Here is a 21,220-nt window from a genome sequence, read left to right on the forward strand (position 1 = left end):
TGGGAGTAAAAACACCGATGAAAAGCAACTGCTTGACTACAGGGGTTGAGGGGATATGACTGAGGAGAGACTCTAAATGAACACTCTAATGCAAATACCAACAACAGGGAAATGGGTTTGAGTCAAGAATACATGTGATAACCAGTGGAATCATGCGTCGGCTAAGGGAGAGGGAAAGGTGGGGGGGTGGGGAGGGGAGTAAAAGTAATTATCTTTGTTTCCAGTGAATAATGTTTGGAAATGACAAAATAAAATAATGTTTAAAATTTAAAAAAAATGAGAAAATAGACTAGAAGAATGAACAAACAAAAAAAGAATCCCACCATAAAAAGCAGAGATGCTGAAAAAGACACAAACTCAGAAGGAGAGAATGACTCCAAAACATCTACAAGCCAAAATTCAAAGAAAAACACAACTTGGGCACAAATTCACCTAGAGCCCAACCTTGTGTGTGTGCCCAAGCTCCCCTAGCCAGTGCTTGCCCATGCTGGCACTTTCCCAGGCACCACTGCCCCCCAGCCAGCTGCACAGATATACCATAAGTACACCAGAGTTCTCCTAGCACCTCCTCTGTCTGCAAGGCAAAAGTGATTCCCCTCCCTTTTTTCTAGTCCAGTTTATGCTTCTTATGACCTCCTTTTCTTAAGCCTCTTTGAATTGGCAGACTTCAACCTCAGTCCAGATCCAAGGGGGATTCCATTGTTAGAAGTCACTACTCAGTCCTTAGAGTGCACCAAGAGAACATTTATCAGCACTGTAGGGAGGACTCCACTCATCATCTCAGAGAGATATGGTTCAGAGGTTCAGAAATAGCATCCTTTGCTTCAAAATTCAAAGGTTTTTTTGGGGTGCCAAAAAAGGGTATAGGCCAGTGTTAAATTTCTACCAGAGTTCTTTTAATTTGCATTTCTCTTATCAATACTGATTTGTAATTTTTTTTTCATATTACTAAGATAGTTTTAATTTCTTCATCTGACCTGCCTGTTTATATTTGCCATTTGGAGAATGTTTTGTGTTCTCATAAATTGGCTCTCTATATATTTGAGAAATGAATTCATTGGAGATTGTTATTTCCCCTTCTAATCTTGGTTGCACAAAAACATTTTAGCTTAATGTAATCAAAATTACCCACATAATTTTTCATTTTTTCCTTTATGTATTGTTTGGTCATAAAGTCTTCTCTTATCCATAAGTCTGATAGGTAAATTCTTATTTTTATTATATTATTATTTATCATTTATTTTATTTATAATTATTCATTACATAATTATTATATTATGATAAATAAAATATATTATCATATTTCATTATCACAACAACCTATTAAAGTATAATAGAGAACATTCTGATTCTGAATTATATATTATATATAGTCATCTATCTATCTATTTATATCTATCTATCCATTCATTCATTGATCCATCCATCTATCTACTCATCTACCCATCTATCTATCTTTCTCTTTCTCTCTATCTCTGTCCCTCCATCTATCTATCTATCTATCTATCTATCTATCTATCTATCTATCTATCTATCTATCTATCTATCTAACTATACTTATACTGTTAGTGCAGTTTTAAGCTCAAAACTGTGACCCTGGATCAAAGATTTTGAGTTGTAAGAAATTTTGGTGATCACTTGGGTGCCACCCTGTATTTCTCATTTTTAAAATTCAATTAAACAAAACAACATCAATGACAACAATGACTCCTCCTCCTCCTCCTTCTTGCCTGAGTTCCAAGGAGGCCAGAATGGGATAATTCGTTTGCTCTGAATTTAGATTTGTGTAATCAGTTTGTTCTAGCTATGTGGGTCCTTGTCCAGGAAACTCTGCATTCAACTGGCAAAGAGGGAAGAAGCAGAGAGAAAGGGGAATCTAGTGGGAGGAGGGTCACACAAAGGGGCTGGAGGGGAGGAGATTCTGATGTAGAAGATCAATGCTCACTTCTTCTTTTAGAAGGAGTGTTTACATGTCCTCAGGAGTGGACTCTGCTGGAGTTGGTGGGACTGGTGTGTGCTGCTCTTTTCTGAATCTCTGTGCTGCTTGGAGTTTACTCCTGGCATCCCCTGGCTGCTATGGGGGAATCATGGGTGCCCCAGCCTGTCACCACCTTCAGCTCTGTGCTGCTGTGGGCAGGGCTGTTGTGCCTAGGTGAGTGAGCTTAATGGGGAAGAAAATAGGGGTACAGATAAAGGACTTATTTCTAACTCGGGCATCATTTTGGGAGCCTGACTTTGGAGGAAAGTGTGAGTGGGGAAGATGAAGAGAAGGTGGAGAGTAGGAGGGGGTTAAGCCAAACCAATTCTTTAGAATCAGGACATGGAGTAGTTGTTCAAGTTGCTGGACAGTGTGCCGTGCTGACAATGCTGCTTCTTACAGACTGCTCTAGACTAAGTAAAAATTGGCTTTTGTTAGGTGTCTTCTTCCCAACAGGGACCCTGAAATTTTTTCTTTTCTCTCATACCTTGGCCTTTTGAGAACGTGACCCACGCTATGGTATAAAATGGTTGAGAACAACTCAGTGTTAGATCTCTCTAGATGTTTCTATTTCAATAGCTCCAGAGGAATTAAATTGCTTCAGTCAGGAAGTGGTTGAGGCTTTCCTCCCTCTGTTGCTCAAATCATTCAATCTACAGTTTGCTCTCTCTCCTGTGCCTAAAGTTGGCTTTCCTTCTTGAGGAAAGGGAAGTGCTTATCCAAGAAAAGGGAGGAACAGATAGAACCCTAATTTCAGTCATTCAGGATTAGATGATTATGAGGCTTGAATAATTAAGATAATTGTTTTTTATTTTCTTAACATATATATAGATATAGATATAGATATAGATATAGATATAGATATAGATGCTATCTGGAATAGAAGGTGGTGGTGAGGTAGGATATGTATTCAGGGTGTCTCCAAAACTTTGTGCAGTTTTAAGCTCCAAGCTGTGGCCCTAGATCAAAGATTTGGAGTCAGACATCACTGAGATAGATGCCTCTCCTTCTTTCTCCTATTTTTAATGAAAAACAAAATAACAAAAAGTCAAGGCCATAGAATCTAAATGATTTGCCCAAAGTGACACAGATAACAGTACCATTATCTGAACTCAGGTCTTCTGATCCCAAAGTCAATCCTGCATCTACTAGATCATGCCCATGCCTCCGGTTTGGGGGCAAATTCCTCATTCTCCCTTTTTTCTTGGGGAGTCATCTCCAGGTCAAATCATAAATTCAGATGAGGTATACTGAGTGTGTCTCTCCTACCCCACCAAGCTCCAGATTTGCCCATAGTGGAGCATGGCAGCTCTCCTCTCATTCTCCCAAAATGTCATGTGGCTCATTCTGGATTCCTGGATGTTTTATAGCTATCTCAAGTCCAGTCACCTTTTTTTTTTAAATATATTTTATTTGATCATTTCCAAGCATTATTCGTTAAAGACATAGATCATTTTCTTTTCCTCCCCCCCACCCCCCATAGCCGACGCGTAAGTCCACTGGGCATTAGATGTTTTCTTGATTTGAACCCATTGCTTTGTTGATAGTATTTGCATTAGAGTGTTCATTTAGAGTCTGTCCTCTGTCATGTCCCCTCAACCTCTGTATTCAGGCAGTTGCTTTTTCTCGGTGTTTCCACTCCCATAGTTTATCCTTTGCTTATGAATGGTGTTTTTTTCTCCTGGATCCCTGCAAGTTGTTCAGGGACATTCCACCGCCACTAATGGAGAAGTCCATTATGTTCGATTATACCACAGTGTATTAGTCTCTGTGTACAATGTTCTCCTGGTTCTGCTCCTCTCGCTCTGCATCCCAGTCACCTTTTGATTCAGCTCAGTGACCTGGGGACTTCACTATCCCTAAACATCCTTCAGTAATAGGATCTAAGCAGTGAAATCCTTAGGCTGGATATTGGACAATGTTTGACTATGAAAATAAGGGAGAGAGAGCAAAGGATAGAATAGAACTTAGAGCCAAAAAGAGAAACTGTCTCATATAATTTTCTTATTTTGTAAATGAAATTTGGACCTAAAAAGGTTTTGACGATTAGCTGAAAGTTACATAATTTTTAAATTACAGAGCCTGTGTTCCATCAGGACTTAATAAATGCCATCACACTGCCATGTTTCCTGACTTTCAGAGGACTGTCTCTGTCCAAGACACTGGGATGTCAGCAATTCTTCCCATTGTCAATTCATTGCAGGGACATGCTTTTCTCATAGCATCATACTCTATCTATCTGTCTGCATGGGGTGGGGAGTTCTGATTTTCTTATACTTTGACTCTTTAAAAATGCTCTGAATGTCTAAACACCCCTAACCTTGTTTCTCTGTTCAGTCAGAGATCCAGTTCCCCCTCTTCATTAATAATAATCATAAGAGCCAGCATTTAGATAGCACTTTAAGGTTCCTAAAATGCTCTATAAATATTATCTCATTTGATTTTCACAGCAACCTTATGATACAGGTACTATTTTTATCCCTATATAACAGATGAGGAAACTGAGGCAGAGAGTAGTTAAGAGACCTGCTCAGGGTCACAAAGCTAATAAGGGTCTGACGTCTAGTTCTGAACTCAGTACTTCTTGCCTAGGTCCAGTGCTCTGTGTACTATATCACTTGGCTAAACAGCAGTTACGCCCACCTCTTTAGGAGACATCCCTCCCCAATATCCCTTCATAGTTTTTAAGAAGCTTAGTCAATAGTATGGAAATATATTTTACATAATTTCACATGGATAATTGATATCTCATTTCTTGCCTTCTCAACAAATGGAGGAAGGGCAGGAGGGAGGAAGAGAATTAAGAACTAATTAAGAATTAAGAAAGAATGTTAAAAATAGATAATTTTAAAAAGAAGCAGCACAATCAGATAGTGAGTTCAGGGATTGGGGTAACCCCAGAGACTTCTTTCTTTCTTGTTTCCCCTGTTCATGGTCACTTTTACCTTAAAACCTACTCTCAAGAAAGGATTTAATTTAATAAAGTCATTCACACTCAGGTGGGCAGATGTTGGCATTTTCAAAGGGAACAAAACATTATGTTATAAAAATGTCTCTAATGGTAGAATTTCAGGTGTCACAGCAGGCAATAGGTTATTTTCTTTCTTTGTGGAGTGGAGAGGGGGCTGCTGGGAGGGGTCCCTCAATCACAATTATTCCAGCCAGTTCTGCGGAATATTGGGTAAAGACCAGACAAAGAACATCTGTCCTTGGGGTCTGGTTTCTCTGGTTCTCTTTGTAGTTCCCTGGGTAGTGGTAGTTCCTTGTGATGACTGCCCTGCCCCTGGGTTTACTGCCCTGGTCTGATGCTTGCTTTTTGGTCTCTTGCAGCTCCAGCTGTGAAGAGTAATGGTAAGTTCTTTATTCAGGTTTGGCTTCTTTTTTTTTTCTCCCCACCCCACCACCAACCCCTAACACCGACATCTCAGAATGTTCTAGAGTAGTGATGATAAACTTTTTAGAGACTGAGTCCATCATGCTACATATGAGTCCCCAGCCTTACCCCAGACAGGGGAGGGAGGAAGCGCTCCCATTGGGAGGCTGAGCATAGGGGTGGGTGATGAGAGAAAGGTCCTCAGGTACGTGTGGGGAGGGGGATGAGAGCAGCTCCATCTGGCACACATGCCATAGGTTTGCCAGCATAGTTCTGGAGGATTGGTAGCTAGTGTCCTGACTAGAGCTGGAGGCATGTACCCCACCCAATTAGTGGGGAACTGAGGCTTTGAGGTCAGTAAGTGGCAACTGTTACTGAGATAACATTCTTCTTCCAGAACCTTCAGCCCAAGAGTATTAGTTCTCCTTTTTAGCCTTGGAGATTCAACCCTCTTCCTCTACTTCAGCCCTCACTGTCACCTCTAAGAACTTGCTCCTGTTCAGTCATTTAGTCCTGTCCAACTCTTCCTGGCAAAGATACTGAAATGGTTTACCATTTCCTTCTCCAGTATAAACTCATTTTACAGATGAAGAACTGAGACAAATTGGGATTATGTGATTTATCCAGGGTCATACAGCTAATAATTATCTAAGCTAGGATTTGAACCCACGTCTTCCTGACTCCAGGCTCAGTGCACTATCCAATGCATCACCTAGCTGGCCCCAAGAAATTTGGTTTTCAGACTCTTGCAAAGCCACAGCAAGCATATACCCTCCAAAAAGGACTGGTTTCCTTGAGGATTTCTCCATGTTTCTCTGTGAGCAGTATTTGTATCTATCTCTGTTTCTTCCATTAAGTCATGTGCATTTCACTACCTGCTCCATAGAAAGAAAAGTTTGCTTTTTCCCCATTTGACCTTGTCATTGAACATCTCCAGACCTGGGTTTTCTCATTTGAAAAATGAGAAAGTTGGACTACAGTCCTTTTCAGCTCTAAATCTTATGATTTAGGTACAGATGAGAGAATAGTGTAAAATACTTAGTGCAGTGCCTGGCACATAATAGATGTTTACTTCTCATCTCCACTTCCCCATGTCATGTCTGTTTTATGTGTATGGTTGCTATGAAGTTGTTATATATTTTATGGTCCTGGATCAAGGCTGGAAGGGAATTTAGATGTCATCTTGTCCAGCTTCCTTATTTTGCGGGTGAAGAAAATGAGTCCAAAAAATGTTAACTGAGTTGTCCAAGGTCATGAAACTAGTAAGTGGCTAACCAGAACTTGAGCCCAAGATTTTTGAATTCATAGTTAGCATCCTTTCTCCTGCCCCCAAGTGATCTCTAAATGAGTATGTGCTGTTTGGGCCAAGTCAAATCAAGTCAACAAGTATTTATTGTATCTATGATGTCTCAGAAACTAAAGTAATTGTTGGGGATTATGATGATTAAAATTTCTGGGAGCCTGGGTTTCAGGTAGGAAAATCAATTTGTTGATCAGGCAAGCATAATCAATAAATTAATTGATCAGTGATCTCTCTTAGTGATCAAAATCAAAGAAAATCAGCATCTTGGATCATTAAATGTAATTTTGAAAGCTCATTATTCAGCCCTCTCTCAGACATTCCAAGACATTACTAATTAGTGTCTAAACAATGAGGAGTTGGCCTCTCATTCTTTTGGCCCTTCTTCAATTGGAGAATCAAATGCTCCTGCCCTATGATCAACTCCCATCTGATTAGGAATGACTAATTGTCTTCCCCTCACACCTGGTATTTTGTACCTCTTCTTGGACTCTGGATACTTTTTTTTTCATTCCCCTCTCCTCTCTCCTCTCATCAGGTCCTCCAAAGGCATTATTGACACTGGAACCCCCATGGGTCAATGTGCTCCGAGAGGACAATGTGACTTTGAAATGTGAAGGGTTGCAAACCCCTGGACATGACTCCACTGAATGGTTCCACAATGGATCACCTATCTCCATCAACCAGGAATCCTATACCATTCCTGCTCTCAACTTGAAGGACAGTGGTGAATACCAATGCCGGACAGAACAAACTTCCCTCAGCAACCCTGTGCGACTACAAGTCACTAGTGGTGAGTGAAGAATTAGGAGACTGAGGAAAGGTGGAGTGGGAGGGAAAGAGTTGCAATTTTCTTACAATATAGCCTGGACAAGGACGGATCCTATTTATGGGCAGAATTAATGTCTAGGGTATTGGGTGGAAGAGGTCCTGAGAAATCTCCTATTTTCATTCGCCTTATTTTAAAATTTTTATGATTTTTTCCAGATTACATGTAAATAAAATTTTAATACTCATTTTCTAACATTTTGTGATCTTTATTCTCTCTCTTCTTCCCACCCTTTGACCTTTTTCCCTCCCTGAGACAGTAGGTAATATGACAAAAGGTGCTCTACAGAATGGTTGTATCAGTCCCCAGAACCACCAACAGTGAAATAGTCCCAATTTTTCCACATGCCCTCAACATTTATCATTTTCCCTTTTTGTCATATTAATCAGCCTGATGGATGTAAGATTACCATCTTACCTCAGAATTCTTTTTATTTGCATTTCTCTTATCAATAGTAACATGGAGCATTTTTTATATGACTAAAGATAATTTTAATTTTTTTCATCTGAGAATCATTTATTCATATCCTTTGAACATTTGTCAATTGGTAAATCCTTTGTATTCTTATAAATTTGACTCAGTTCTCTATATATTTGAGAAATGAGGTCTTTATCAGATATACTTGCTATAATTTTTTTCCCCATTTGTTGTTTCCCTTCTAATCTGGGTTCCATTGGTTTTGTTTGCGCAAGACCTTTTTAAATTTTTTTTTAAACCCTTACCTTCCATCTTGGACTCAATACTGTGTATTGGCTCCAAGGCAGAAGTGTAGTAAGGGCTAGGCAATGGAGGTCAAGTGACTTGCCCAGGGTCACACAGCTGGGAAGTGTCTGAGGCCAAATTTGAACCTAGGACCTCCCGTCTCTAGGCCTGGCTCTCAATCCACTGAGCTACCCAGCTGTCCCCTAAGACCTTTTTAATTTAATGTAGTAAAAGTTTTCTGTTTTGCTTTTATAATGTTCTCTATGTCTTGTTTGGACATAAATTCTTTCCTTAGCCATAGAGCTGACAGAATTTTTTTGTTCTCTCCTAATTTGTTTACAGTTTCACTTTTAATTCTACATTATTTATCCATTTTTGACTTTACCTTGGTATGTGGTGTGCTGTATTGGTCTATACCTAGTTTCTGCCATACTGTTCTCTAGTTTTCCCAGCAGTTTTTGTTGAGTACTGATTCTTCAAAAAACTTGGATCTTTGGGTTTGTCAAACACTAGTTTACTCTGGTCATTTACTACCATGTGTTCAATGCTTAATATATTCCACTGATCCATTACTCTATTTCTCAGCCAATTCCAGATTGTTTTGATGGGTGCCACTTTATAAAACAGTTTGAGATTTGATACAGTTATAACAACTTCCTTCACATTTTTCATTAATTCCCTTAATATTCTTGGCCTTTTATTCTTCCCAATGAACTTTATTATTACTTTTTCTAGTTCTATAAATAATTTTTGGGTAGTTTAATTGGTATGGCACTGAATAGGTGAATTAATTTAGGTAGAATTGTCATTTTCATTATTATATTAGCTCAACCTACACATGAGTAATGAATGCTTTCTCAATTATTTGGAGCTGATTTAATTTGTGTGAAAAGTGTTTTGTAGTTGTGAGCATATAGTTCCTGGGTTTGTCTTGGTAAGTAGACTACCAAATAGTCCACAGCTTTCAATAAATGGGGTTTCTCTTCCTCTTGCTGTTGGACTATATTGGTATCATATAGAAAAACTAATGATTTATATGGCATTGTTTCATATCCTGCAACTTTGCTAAAGTTGTTAATTGTTTCAATTAATTTTCAGGCTGGTTCTCTAGGATTATCTAAATATATACTATCATATCATTTGTAAAGACATTCGGTAACTTTGTTTCCTCATTGCCTTTTCTAATTCCTTCAATTTCTTCTTCTTTTCTTATTGCTGTAAGTTAACATTTCTTTTTGAGAAATGTTCCATTTATTTCTAGTGTTTTCTTAGATTTTTTGGAATGGGTGAGGTATTTTGTCAAAAGCTTTGTCTGCATTTATTAAGATAATCATAAGGTTTCTGTGGGTTTGTTGTTGACATGGTCAATTAATGCTGTTAGTTTTACTAATATTGAACCATCCCTACATTCCTAGTATAAAACCTACTTTGTCATAGTGTATGATACTTGTGATATATTGTTGGAATATATTTGCTAGTATTTTATTTAAAATTTTTGTATCAATATTCATTAGGGAGATTGATTTATAATTTTCTTTCTCTTTTTTTCTATTCCTGGTTTAGATATATCAATACCATGTTTATATCATGAAAGGAATTTGGTAGAATTTCCTTCTTTATCTATTTTCCCAAATAGGGTATATCTTATTAGAAATTAATTGTTCCTTAAATGTTTGGTAGAATTCGTTTATGAATTCATATAGCCCTATGCCTTTTTTTAGAATATTATGATGGCTGTTTCAATTTCTTTTTCTGAAATGGGGTTGTGTAAGTATTTTATTTTCTCTTTTGTTAATCTTGGCAATTTATAAATATTTATGTCTTTCACTTATATTGACAGATGTATTGGCATATAGTTGGGCAAAACAGCTCCTACTAAAAAACCATAAAACCAGCTATTTATTTTATTTATTAGTTCAATAGTTTTCTTACTTTCAATATTATTCATTTCTCCTTTATATTGTCAGGATTTCTAATTTGGTATTTATTTGGAAATTTAAAATGTGTTCTTTTTATAGTGTTTTTTTAATTGCATACCCAGTTCATTGATTTGTTCTTTATTTTATTGATGTAAGCATTTAGATATAAATTTTCCCCTAAGTACTGTTTTTGCTATATCCACCAAATTTTGGTATATTGTCTTCTTGTTGTCATTCTCTTTAATGAAATTGTTGAATGTTTCTATAATTTGTTCTTTGACCCACTCATTCTTTAAGATAAAATTACTTAACTTCCAACTCATTTTTTGTTTTTTGTTTAGTATAATTTTTATGACATTATGGTCTGAGGAGGCATTTAATATTTTTGCTTTTATAAATTTGTTTGTATGACTTATATGTCTTATTATAGGATTAATTTTTGTGAAGGTGCCATGTATTGTTGAGAAAAGGTATATTTCTTCTTATTCAGCTTTCTCCAGAGGTCTATCAAATCTAACTTTTCTAAAATTCTTTTCACCTCCTTAATTTCTGTTTTTTTTTTAATTTGATTTGTCTAATTCTGAGAGGGAAAGGTTAATATCCTCAATTTATGTCATTTTATTGTCTTTAGCCTCTTGTAACTTAAATAACTTCTCCTTTGGATGCAATGCCATTTGGTCCAGATATATTTATACTAATATTACTTCATGTTTATGGTATGTTTTTTCAAAATGTGATTTCCTTTCTTATCTATTTTTATTAGATCAATTTTTGCTTTTCTTTGTCTGAGATCATAATTACTATCCCTGCTTTTTTTTAACTTTAGCTGAAGTATAATAGGTTCTACTCTAGCCCTTTACCTTTACTCTATAGGTATCTCTTTGCTTTAAATTTATTGATTGTAGGATTCTGATTTTTGATACAATCTGCTATCTTCTTCCATTTTATGGTGAGATCATTCTATTCATATTCATAGTTATAATTACTCTATTTCCCCCATATATTCTTCTCTTCCTTTCCTTTTAGCCTTTCCCTCTCCACAAATGTTTTTGATTCTGACTATTACCTCTCTAAGTTCACTCTCCCTCCTCTTATTATTATTTCTCTATAGGGTAAGATAGGTTTCTATAGCTAAGTATGGATATTTTTCCTCCATTGCACCATTTCTGATGAGAGTAAGGTTTAAGAATTATTCTCCTTTCCCAAATTCCCCTCCATTGTATTGATTCTTACCTGCCTCTTATATGAGATAATTTATGCTCAACTTTTACTCTTTTTCATGACCTTGCCTATATGTTGAAGTTTAAGTCAATTCTCAGGGTGGAGGAGGTAGTATCCCTGGGTTCCTCTGGTTCCCATGTCCAATGAATTGAGTTGGATTCTGCTCCTCAGCTGCCAGCTCCTTCATGTGCTGTGAGCACAATATTGTTCCTTATGCTCTTCAGCATGTGCTGGGTTGCACATCTGCATACACTGGGCTACTTCTCTGTATGTGCTGGGCTGCTGCTTTCCACATTGTGGGCTCCACTACTCTTCCCTTTTACCCCAGTGAGATGGGTTCTTCCTGCTGTCCCTTTATATTTTCTTTAGTTGAAACCGTGCTTCACTGTCTTTCATTGGTACTGCCGTGTAGCTGTTTGGAGGTAAATTTGGGTGAGCTCAAGCCATTCCTTATTCTACCATCTTGGCCGTGGAAGTCTTATTTTAATACTTTTTTCACTGTTGTTCTTCTGAGGCATGAGTTTAGCAAGTCTTGTTATAAGTTTCCCTCAATGGACCTGTTTCTAAAAAACACATAATCATGTGGTTTTGGGTGCTTTTAAAGATTAATATTGCCCATTATGTCTATTTATACTTTTTCTAATTTTGAATCAGTTCTTAATTTTTGGTATGCAACCACCCTGAGAATGATGACCACTCTTTGAATATGTTGTTTATTAATTTTTTAAAAATTGATATTTTTTCCCTCAATTACATGTAGAAATAATTTTAGCACTCTTTTAAAAACATTTTTTGAGACCCAAATCTTCTCCCTCATAGCCTCCCTCTCTGAGATAATAACAATTGAAATCCTTTAAAACAGTTTTCCAAATTAGTTCTTTTGTAGCAGAAAACTCCAACAAAAAAATGAAGAAGGTATAAAACTAGAGGAACTGTTAGGAAAAATTTTATATGCATTTTACTCAGATAGATCAAAGGACTTTTGAACTGGGACCCCATAAGCATTTTATACAAGGAGGCCTGTCTTGTTTGAGTTACACAGGGTTTGTAAAGTGTGCTAGTCTGTTTTGTACTCCTATCCCTTTGTGATAGAGCTTTTCTGCCAGTCTTCTAAGTTGTTTTGGGGAGGAAATTGTGCTTTATTCCATTTTTTTTGGTGGGTTCCACTGCTCCAGAATTTGATTTGAGGCATTATTTTACAGTTCTTTGACTTTTCTCCACCATCTTGGCTCCACCCCGGCCTTTGTTCAGTCTATTTTCACAACACATTTTTGTCAGGAAGTTTCTAAAACTCCCTCCCAAGTGACCAGAAGACTAGGGATCTACATTTAACCAATCATCAAGTTAAAGGCTTACCATGTAATAAAAATTGGAAATACAATCATATAGAATGAAACAATTCTTAATCACAAAGAGCTTATACTCTAATGGAGGAGATAACAAGTACATATAAAAATATATATATATATACAGTATAAAAATAAAGATAACTACAAATTTAGAGAAGGTGCTTTGAGAAGAAGGCTGCTAACAGTTGAAAGAATCAGAAAAGGCTTCATGTAGAAGATATTATCTGAGATGCATCGTGTAAGAAGAAAGAAACTTTATGAGGCAGAGGTAAGGAAGTAGTGTAGGACCAGGGGGAGGGGATAAGGGTAGAGAATTAGAGATGGCCAGTGGAAAAGCATGGAGTTGGGATCTAAAGGTATTAGCTTGGGAGGAACAGAGAGAATGTCAGTATGGCTGTGTGGTTCAACCCAAGGAAAGGGAGAGTGATATCCAGAGAGGCTGGTTGGGTTATAAAGGACTTTAAAAGCTAAACAAATATGTATTTTATTATAGAGGCAATGGGGAACAGGGGAGTTCCATGGACAGTTTATCATATACTACTAGCATCCTTGCAGACTGAGGGTTAAGGTTCCAGATTGTGGGGAATAAAAGAGTTAGTGTGTTCTTCTCAGGATGGACATCCATCCTACTCCCCCCATCAGGCATAAAAGTCTGCTTAGGCTTGCAGAATAAAATTTCAAGGAAATCTTGCTATTGCCATAGGCCCAGTGAGTTGGGAGAACCCTTGCTTCACTTCAAGGATGTCCTGTTATGGCTCAAGAAACAAGGAAAACAGTCTCCTCAAACCTTTCAAAACTAAGGGAGTCACTCCCAAGGACATGGTTACCTCTCTATAGCCGTACCCCTCCCAAGTGGGAGCTCCTGATGAGTTCATGCTATGGGACTTGCTGTTTTGTAATTGGGGTAGACTTTACACCTAGATTGTAAGTCCCAGCCCCAAGACAAAGGAAGGAGGCATTCTTGGTCAAGAACCTATATGATGTTTGTTTCTGCACCTGAACATTGCGTTTGCTACATTAGGGCACTTGCTCTTTCGCATGAGAAAGAACAAAAGCTTTCTTCTCTCACTTTCTGACTCTAGGTTTGCCATTTGAGTAGGTGGTCATTTTTATGTTACACGAACAATCTTCCATTCTCTAGAAGTTTAGACTTTTTTTCTTCTCTCTAATTCTTTAATTCCCCCAAGTTCCCCTCATGTTTACCTTACCTGCCTTCCTCCCACCCCCTGCCATTATTTTCTTCCTTCTGACTAGAATCCATTTATTGAGTTCTGACACATGGTGAGCTCTTTGGATTATCTGTGGGAAGATTTGAGCTCAGATGGCATTATGCCTGTCCTTATGCTAAGTTCAGAGATCAGAATCACTGTTCAGAATCAGCGTCTACTTTTCTTTGTCCTTGGTATTGGTAGCAAGTCTTAGATGGCCCATAGCTCTAGGAGAAACTGAAATGTTCTGAGCCAATGCTTTTTGCATGTGTCTTTCAGATTGGTTGCTGCTCCAAGTGGAGAGCTTGGTATTCATGGAAGGTGATTCTACAATGCTGAGGTGCCACAGTTGGAAGAGCAAACCTCTATATAAAGTCACATACTACCATAATGACAAAGCCTTAAAGTATGGTTATCATTATTTCGACTACATTATTCCTCAAGTGAACCTTACTCACAGTGGATCCTACTATTGTGCAGGGCAAATGGGACGTGTTCTCCATACATCTAAAAGTGTCATGATCACTGTCCAAGGTAAGAGAACTTGCCCAAAGCATTTGAGGGGAAGAGATGGACAACTGGAATTGAGATTATGTGGTTCTAGGAGGAGGACAAGTAAATTCTAGACAGAGATAACAGAAATAAGTGACACTGATCCCAAGAAATCCCAAGCAGAGATAATAGGAACAAGTGACATTGATGCAGCACTTTGAGGTTTATGGAGCACTTTGCATACATTCATTTGAACACAACAAAAAACCCATAAACATTATTATAACTATTATTATCATTCACTTTAGAGGTAAGCACATTGAGCTTAGAGAGACCTTCTCCTTGTTCCAAGCCCAGCACTCAATATACTATGCCATGTCACCTTTCCTAGTATTACAGTTGAGCTAAAGATCCAGGGAGAATCAGGGCAGTCACACTATGTAATAATCAGGCCAGGTGGGTGTCTGTTTTAGCAGTCATAGCCCGAGATCCAGTTTCTCTGGGATCACCTCCTTTGGAGACTACAGGTCCCAGGTGATGAGCTTTTAGAAGATAGCTTGGATAATTCTTGAAGAGCTTACCCCAATGAGATCCCCTAAATAGGGAGAGAAGATCCTACAGATACATACCTTATTGTAGAACCTCCCAATTTATCCTTTATCATCTCCTAGGCCTTCTCCTTCAGGATACTTCTATATCCAGGTAGAAATTGTAAGTCTGTGCAATTGGTCTCTCCATATAAGAGAAGCCTTAGGAGTGTTCCTTTCTTTTGACTCTTTGGGTTCAGGGAAACTTCTGCCTGGCAATGAGTTAAGACCTCTGTCAATATGGTGAAGGAGGGAGGCAGCTGGGTAGCTCAGTGGATTGAGAGCCAGACCTAGAGATGGGAGGTCCTAGGTTAAAATCTGGCCTCAAACATTTCCCAGCAGTGTGACCCTGTGTAAGTCATTTGACCCCCATTGCCTAGCCCTTACCACTCTTCTGCCTTGGAGCCAAGGTAAAGTAAGCGTTTAAAAAATATGGTGAAGGAACTGGATCAAATCAACAATGTTATCAATAATAAACATACAATCATCTAACTTATTATATACTATATTACATTATTACTATGCTAAACTCTGTGGATAGAAAGAAAGAAAAAATAGTCCCTACTTTAAGGAATTTATAATCTAATGAGAGAGACAATATTCAAACAAGATATATAAAGAGTCAATGGGAGATTTGTAATCTTAGAGGGAAGGTAATAGAATTGAGGGTGATTGAGAAAGGCTTCTTGCAGAAGGTGGGATTTGAACTGAGACATGAAGGAAATCAGGAAAGCCAGGAGGCTGAGACCAGGAGGGGTGCTTGGCAACTAAAGATAAGGGAGGAGTACAGGAGAAGAGGGGCCTGCCCTAGGGCAAGGCTGATTGGGCCAGGTAGCAATGGTGGAGGGTAAGGAGGGGGTAGAGGTAGAAAAGAAGTACTGTGTCTCCTGAGATCTGTTTCTCTCCAAATCAGAAGGGAACAGGCACATCATAAGAGGATTGACAATAATATTGGCCCAGGTGGTTGTGATTGCTCTGATTGCTGCTGTTGCCGTGTACTACTACAAGAGACACAGGAAAACAGGTGTGTGGTTTCCCTTGGTTTCTTATGTAATAAGCTCTCTTCTTGGCCAAGATCATGTCACTGTTCTTCCCCAGACCCTGGATGGTGTCATCTTTTCCCTGGCCTAGATAGGTATAACAGTGAGATTCTTTAACACAACTGTGGAGTTCTTTTACCCCACAGATGCCATAGAAGGGCACTTAGAAAAGGTGTTTTACACAGCTAACAAATAAAAAAAAACCACAGTTTATCACTTGAAAAACCCAACTTGATGGAGAAACAAAGATATGATGAGAAAAATAGTAAGAAACAGACACAGGGATAAAAGTAGTCAGGGAAAGACACAAAGATCTAAATCAAGTGACCTCTTAGACACCCCTCTAGCTATTCCACTTAGTTATGGGAATTCTTGTTATTGGATAACTCTCCTTCTTTACAAATGACCACTTCTTTTTTCTTCGGTACAGTTTACCCCAAAGGAATTCTTCAATGGTGCCCTTAGTGAAGGACAGAATGTGGATAGGATGGTAGACATGAGAAAGCAATGTTTGAAGTTTCCTAGGATTGAGAGGGGATTTTGCAAGGTCATGTAGCAGAGTCACCAAACTTTATTGCTGAATAAATGGAAGCCTAGAAAGGTGAGGTGGCTCATCTGTGGTCGTGAAAGCAGAAAGGGGCAGAGGTAGCACAAGTCTTCCAATTCCTAATCTGGTCGCAGAAAGGGGCAGAGGTTGCACAAGTCTTCCAATTCCTAATCTGGCCTCCTTCATTACATTTAGCTATCTTTCTCTTTCTCCTCATGCTTCCAACTAGGTTTCCCTAAGTAACCTGAGAACTAGAAGGTTTAAAGGCAAACTCTCAGGGAGGGTGAGAGCCCTGGACTTCTGACAATAGGATTAGGAGAGGGAGGGGTATATCTGGGAGGTGGTAGTGGCTTAACTACTGTTGGGTCTTGAATTTAACATTTTTTAATTTATTTTTTCCCCAATTACATGTAAAAACAGTTATTGAGTCTCAAATTCTCTTCTCTCTCTCCTCCCACCCCCTTGAGATGGCAAGAAATCTCATACAGATTTGAAATGTGCAATCATGTACAATATTTTTGCATATTATTCTTTTTATGGGAGGAAACTCAAATAGGAAAAAAGCAAGAAAGTGAAAAATGCTTACTTTTATTTGGATTCAGACAGAGTTCTTTTCCTCTGGAAATAGATGACAATTTTTATCATGAATCCTTTGGGATAGTTTTGTATCATTGTATCACTGAGAATAGAAGGTATTCACAGCTGTTCATTGTAAAGTAGTCCTGTCACTGTATAATGTTCTTCTGGTTCTGCTTATTTTACTCTGTTTCAGTTTGTGTCTTTCCAGGTTTTTCTGAGATCCTCCTGATTGTCATTTATTACAGAACAATAGTATTCCATTACTACCATGTACTATAACTTACTCAGCCATTCCCCAATTGATGGGTATCCTCTCACTTTCCAAAATTTTAGCCCCCTAAAAACAGCTTCTTTAAATATTTTTGTACAGATAGGTCCTTCCCCTTTTCTTTTCTTTCTTTCTTTCTTTTTTTTAAATATCTCTGGTATACAAACTTAGTCACGGTATTGCTGGATCAAAGGCAACTTATTATTTTAAGCCCTTTGGGCATAGGCTCAAGTTGCTCTCAGTTCACAACTCCCCAGCAGTGCCTTTGTGTCCCAGCTTTCTCATATCCCTTCCAAGTTCTGTCATGTTCCTTTTCTGTAATAGCCAATCATAGGTGTGGGGTGGTAACTCAGAGATATTTCAATTTTTATTTCTCCAAAAAATAGGGATTTAGAACATTTTTTGCATGATAATAGGGAACTTTAATTATCTTGTTCTTGTCTTTTGACCATTTATTACTAGGGAATGACTTGTATTCTCATATATTCAACTCATTTATCTATGTATTTGTGAAATGAAGCCTTTATTAGAGAGACTTGTAAAAATTTTGCACCATTATTATTACTGTGTATTATTTTCTATTCTGTTTATTCTTGTTTAATTTCTAACCTCCACTTCTTTTTGCCATCTCTCCTATCAGCCCTACTATCCCTCTTATCCATTTCTCCTCCTACCTTGGTGTAGGATAAGATAGCTTTCCAACTGATAGTGTATGTTCTTCCCTCATTGAGCCACTGATGACAATAAGGTTCACAAAGGCTCCTCCCCACCTCCCCCATCTTCCCCTCCACTGGTTCCTTCATGCCTCCTTTATGTGCAATAATTTACCCCATTTTATTTTCCTCTTCCCCTTTTGCCAATGTATTCCTTTCTCATGCCTTAATTTAATTTTTTTTTATCATTTCACCATATTCAGCTCACACCCTTGCCCTCTGATTATGTATACTCATAACTGCCCTAATAATGACAAAGTTTCTTGGTATTATAAGAATCATTTCCCCATGTAGGGATATGCACAGTTTAACCTTATTGAATGTTTTGATTTTCCTTTCCTGTTTCCCCTTTTCATGATTCTCTTAAGTATTGTATTTGAGAGTCATATTTTCCATTCAACTCTAGTCTTTTCATCAGAAATGTTTGAAAGTCCTCTTATTTCACTGAATACCCATTTTTCCCCCCTGAAGGATTATGCTATTTTGCTGGGTAAGTGATTCTTGGTTGAAGTTCCAGCCTTTTGGAGCATCATATTCCAGGCTCTCCAATCCTTTAACCTAGAAGCTACTAAGTCTTGTGTTAATCTGACTATGGCTCCAAAATATATGAATTCTTTCTTTCTGGCTGCTTGCAATATTTTCTGCTTGACCTGGGAGTTTTGGAATTTGACTATAATATTCTTGGTAGTTATCTTTTTGGAGTGTCTTTCAGGAAGTGATCAGTGAACTCTTTTGATTTCTATTTTGCCCTCTGATTTTAGAATATCAGGGCAGTTTCAACTGACCTGGATTCTCATCACCAGATTTATAGGCATTAATTAGTAAAGAGAGAGAGTGAGGGAGAGAAAGAAAGCTAGAGAATGAGAACATTTCTAGATCTGATTCTCCCTTTTGCTGGCTCAGACCAAGCAACTGCTCAACAGAGATGTCATGGTCAGATAAGGAGCTTATGGGAGAGAAAATGCCAACCTGGTGACACGTACAGGAGCCAAGAGACCCACTGGGCTTCCCACCCTCACTTGTGGCTCCACTTTCCTTTCCTTGGCCAAAGGCTTTCAAACATCCTGCTGTCTACCTTCTGTGGCCTTATGCTGGTTCTGGATGTTGACCTTTTTTTTTTAAATAGAAGATTGGGTTACTTTTTGGCTGTGTCTTATCCATACAACTAGCAGCAACAGTAACAGTATCCCCAGCACTTTATAAACCCTTTAATATAGCAATGATTGGACTTGACAACTTTTCTTTTTCTCCACAGTCAGTATTTCTGAAGAGATAAAAAAGAAAGAGGTGAGTACAATATCTCAGCTGCCTCCCCATTTATCCCACCCAATACTGTTCTCCCCTTTCTTTAATAGAACATATTATGTATCACGTATGTTCTCTCTATCCTGCTCTACATACGTCACCTACCCACCACTGATCCAATTCTTCCACATCTCTCTGTTTCCTTTAGGTGGAGAATCCGGTCTCCTATTCGCTTTTAAAGTACACAGATACCTATAAGGAGGAAGAATGTGGATGCCCAAGTTATCAGAATCACCTCTAGCCCTCCCATAGTGGTTCTATCCTGCTTGCTCCCTCCAGTACCAGGTTGACCTAAGACCTGGTAGACCTAAGACTGGGGACCAGCTGCTTCCTTGGTCAACTTTGTCATTCAAGGAAAATGGTTTTGAAAATCTCTTTTGCAGATGTCTGCATGATTTCTACACTGCATTAAAAGCATCAAAGGCAATTGATTGCCAGTGTTTACACTGCTTGTCTATGCTGCCCAATCTGGATGATTTAATACCCTGAATGACTTTTGCACAATACTTTGGACAATCCAAAACATCTGTTTCCCTTTAGAGGAATTTCCAGCTCCTCTTGAGACTGCTCCCTCACTAGGGCAGGCCTTGGTTCTGATGGAGTTGGGGCAGGAGGTGCTTGAGCATGGCTCCCCTCAGGTGAGGATGATCTTAAAGGATCTCCTCAACAGTCCTCACTGCTTCAGGTTGAAATGAGCCCCATACATCAGTCATCTCTAACTGTGCTTTCCCTTAAAGTTTTAGAAAGGAGATGATTTAGGGAATCTAAAGAGAAGGAAATGCCCAGAACCATCAAGTGACATTCAGCAATGCCATAAAAACCCCATTGCTAGAAGAGAGTCCTTGATGCTAAAGGTCTAGACATTCCATGTGGATCTGGCCTCCCCCTAAGCAGGAGGTAAGCAAAGCATCCAGGGTGAAGGAGTATCATGGAAAGGAGGCAGGGAGCATCCCTTGTTATCACTCTTTTCTGGACAGGCCCTGTTTGCCTAGGGTTTAGTGCTGCTGTTCTGGCTGGGCTCTGCTCTCTTTGCTCAGGGTAGAGGGAATGAGTAGGACTAGAGGGATCAAAGGCCTCTTGGGTGATGAAGCAGGAGAAACCTGAGTTCAAACAATGCCTCTTCTACTTACTAGTAACATGACATCAGCAAGTCAGCTCAGCTGGCTGAGCCTCAGGTTCTCCATCTGCCAAATAGAGGGTTTTACTAGATGATCTCAAGTCAATTCAGTAATCTTCATTTAGCACCTACTGTGTATCAGGAGGCTATTATCTCTGGCTTCTTCATCCAGGGACAGCGCTTCTTTTCCTCTCCCACTCACTTCCCCCAGTCTCTGCAAGGGATAAGTTGAGAGATATACATTCCGAGTCTTCAGAATGTATGTTTAATTCATGAAAGTGATGTTAGGAAGCCTTCTCGACCTCATGTTCTTAATTAACTTGTTTTAGTACCTTTACAGTTAATCTCTGAAATCATACTGTGATTGATTCCTTTGGCTCATACTAAGTTACAAGGTCTCATTTGATCTTACCAATAATTACTTCTATTTTACAGATGGAAAAACAAATATATATTGCTGACATGACTTGCCATGCTCACAATAAACTAATAAGTGGCAGTGGCAGAATTCAAACCTAAGCCTCTCCTGATACCAAATTCAGTTCTTCTAGCAATTCCCAGAGCTGCCACTTAGGACTTATTTCAGTTTAGTCATCTGTAAAAGGAGGGGAGTTGTTCTATATGATCCCTAACATCTCTTCTAGCTCTAACATTCTGTGATCCCACATATAATAAAGCAATGTTACCAACTCA

The 21,220-nt window shown here is 38.5% G+C and overlaps 1 protein-coding gene across 1 annotated transcript; it reads left to right on the forward strand.

Moving 5' to 3' along the window:
- Nucleotides 1–1,937: 1,937 nt before the first annotated feature.
- LOC100015202 (low affinity immunoglobulin gamma Fc region receptor II-like) lies at nt 1,938–21,220 on the forward strand. Its single transcript, XM_007480652.3, has 7 exons — nt 1,938–2,152; nt 5,309–5,329; nt 7,190–7,444; nt 14,159–14,413; nt 15,872–15,982; nt 19,361–19,392; nt 19,559–21,220. The coding sequence occupies exons 1-7, from the start codon at nt 2,077–2,079 to the stop codon at nt 19,649–19,651; spliced, it is 843 nt and encodes a 280-aa protein (XP_007480714.1). The 5' UTR covers nt 1,938–2,076; the 3' UTR covers nt 19,652–21,220.

Source organism: Monodelphis domestica, chromosome 2 (genome assembly GCF_027887165.1).
Source record: "Monodelphis domestica isolate mMonDom1 chromosome 2, mMonDom1.pri, whole genome shotgun sequence".
NCBI classification, from domain to species: domain Eukaryota; kingdom Metazoa; phylum Chordata; class Mammalia; order Didelphimorphia; family Didelphidae; genus Monodelphis; species Monodelphis domestica.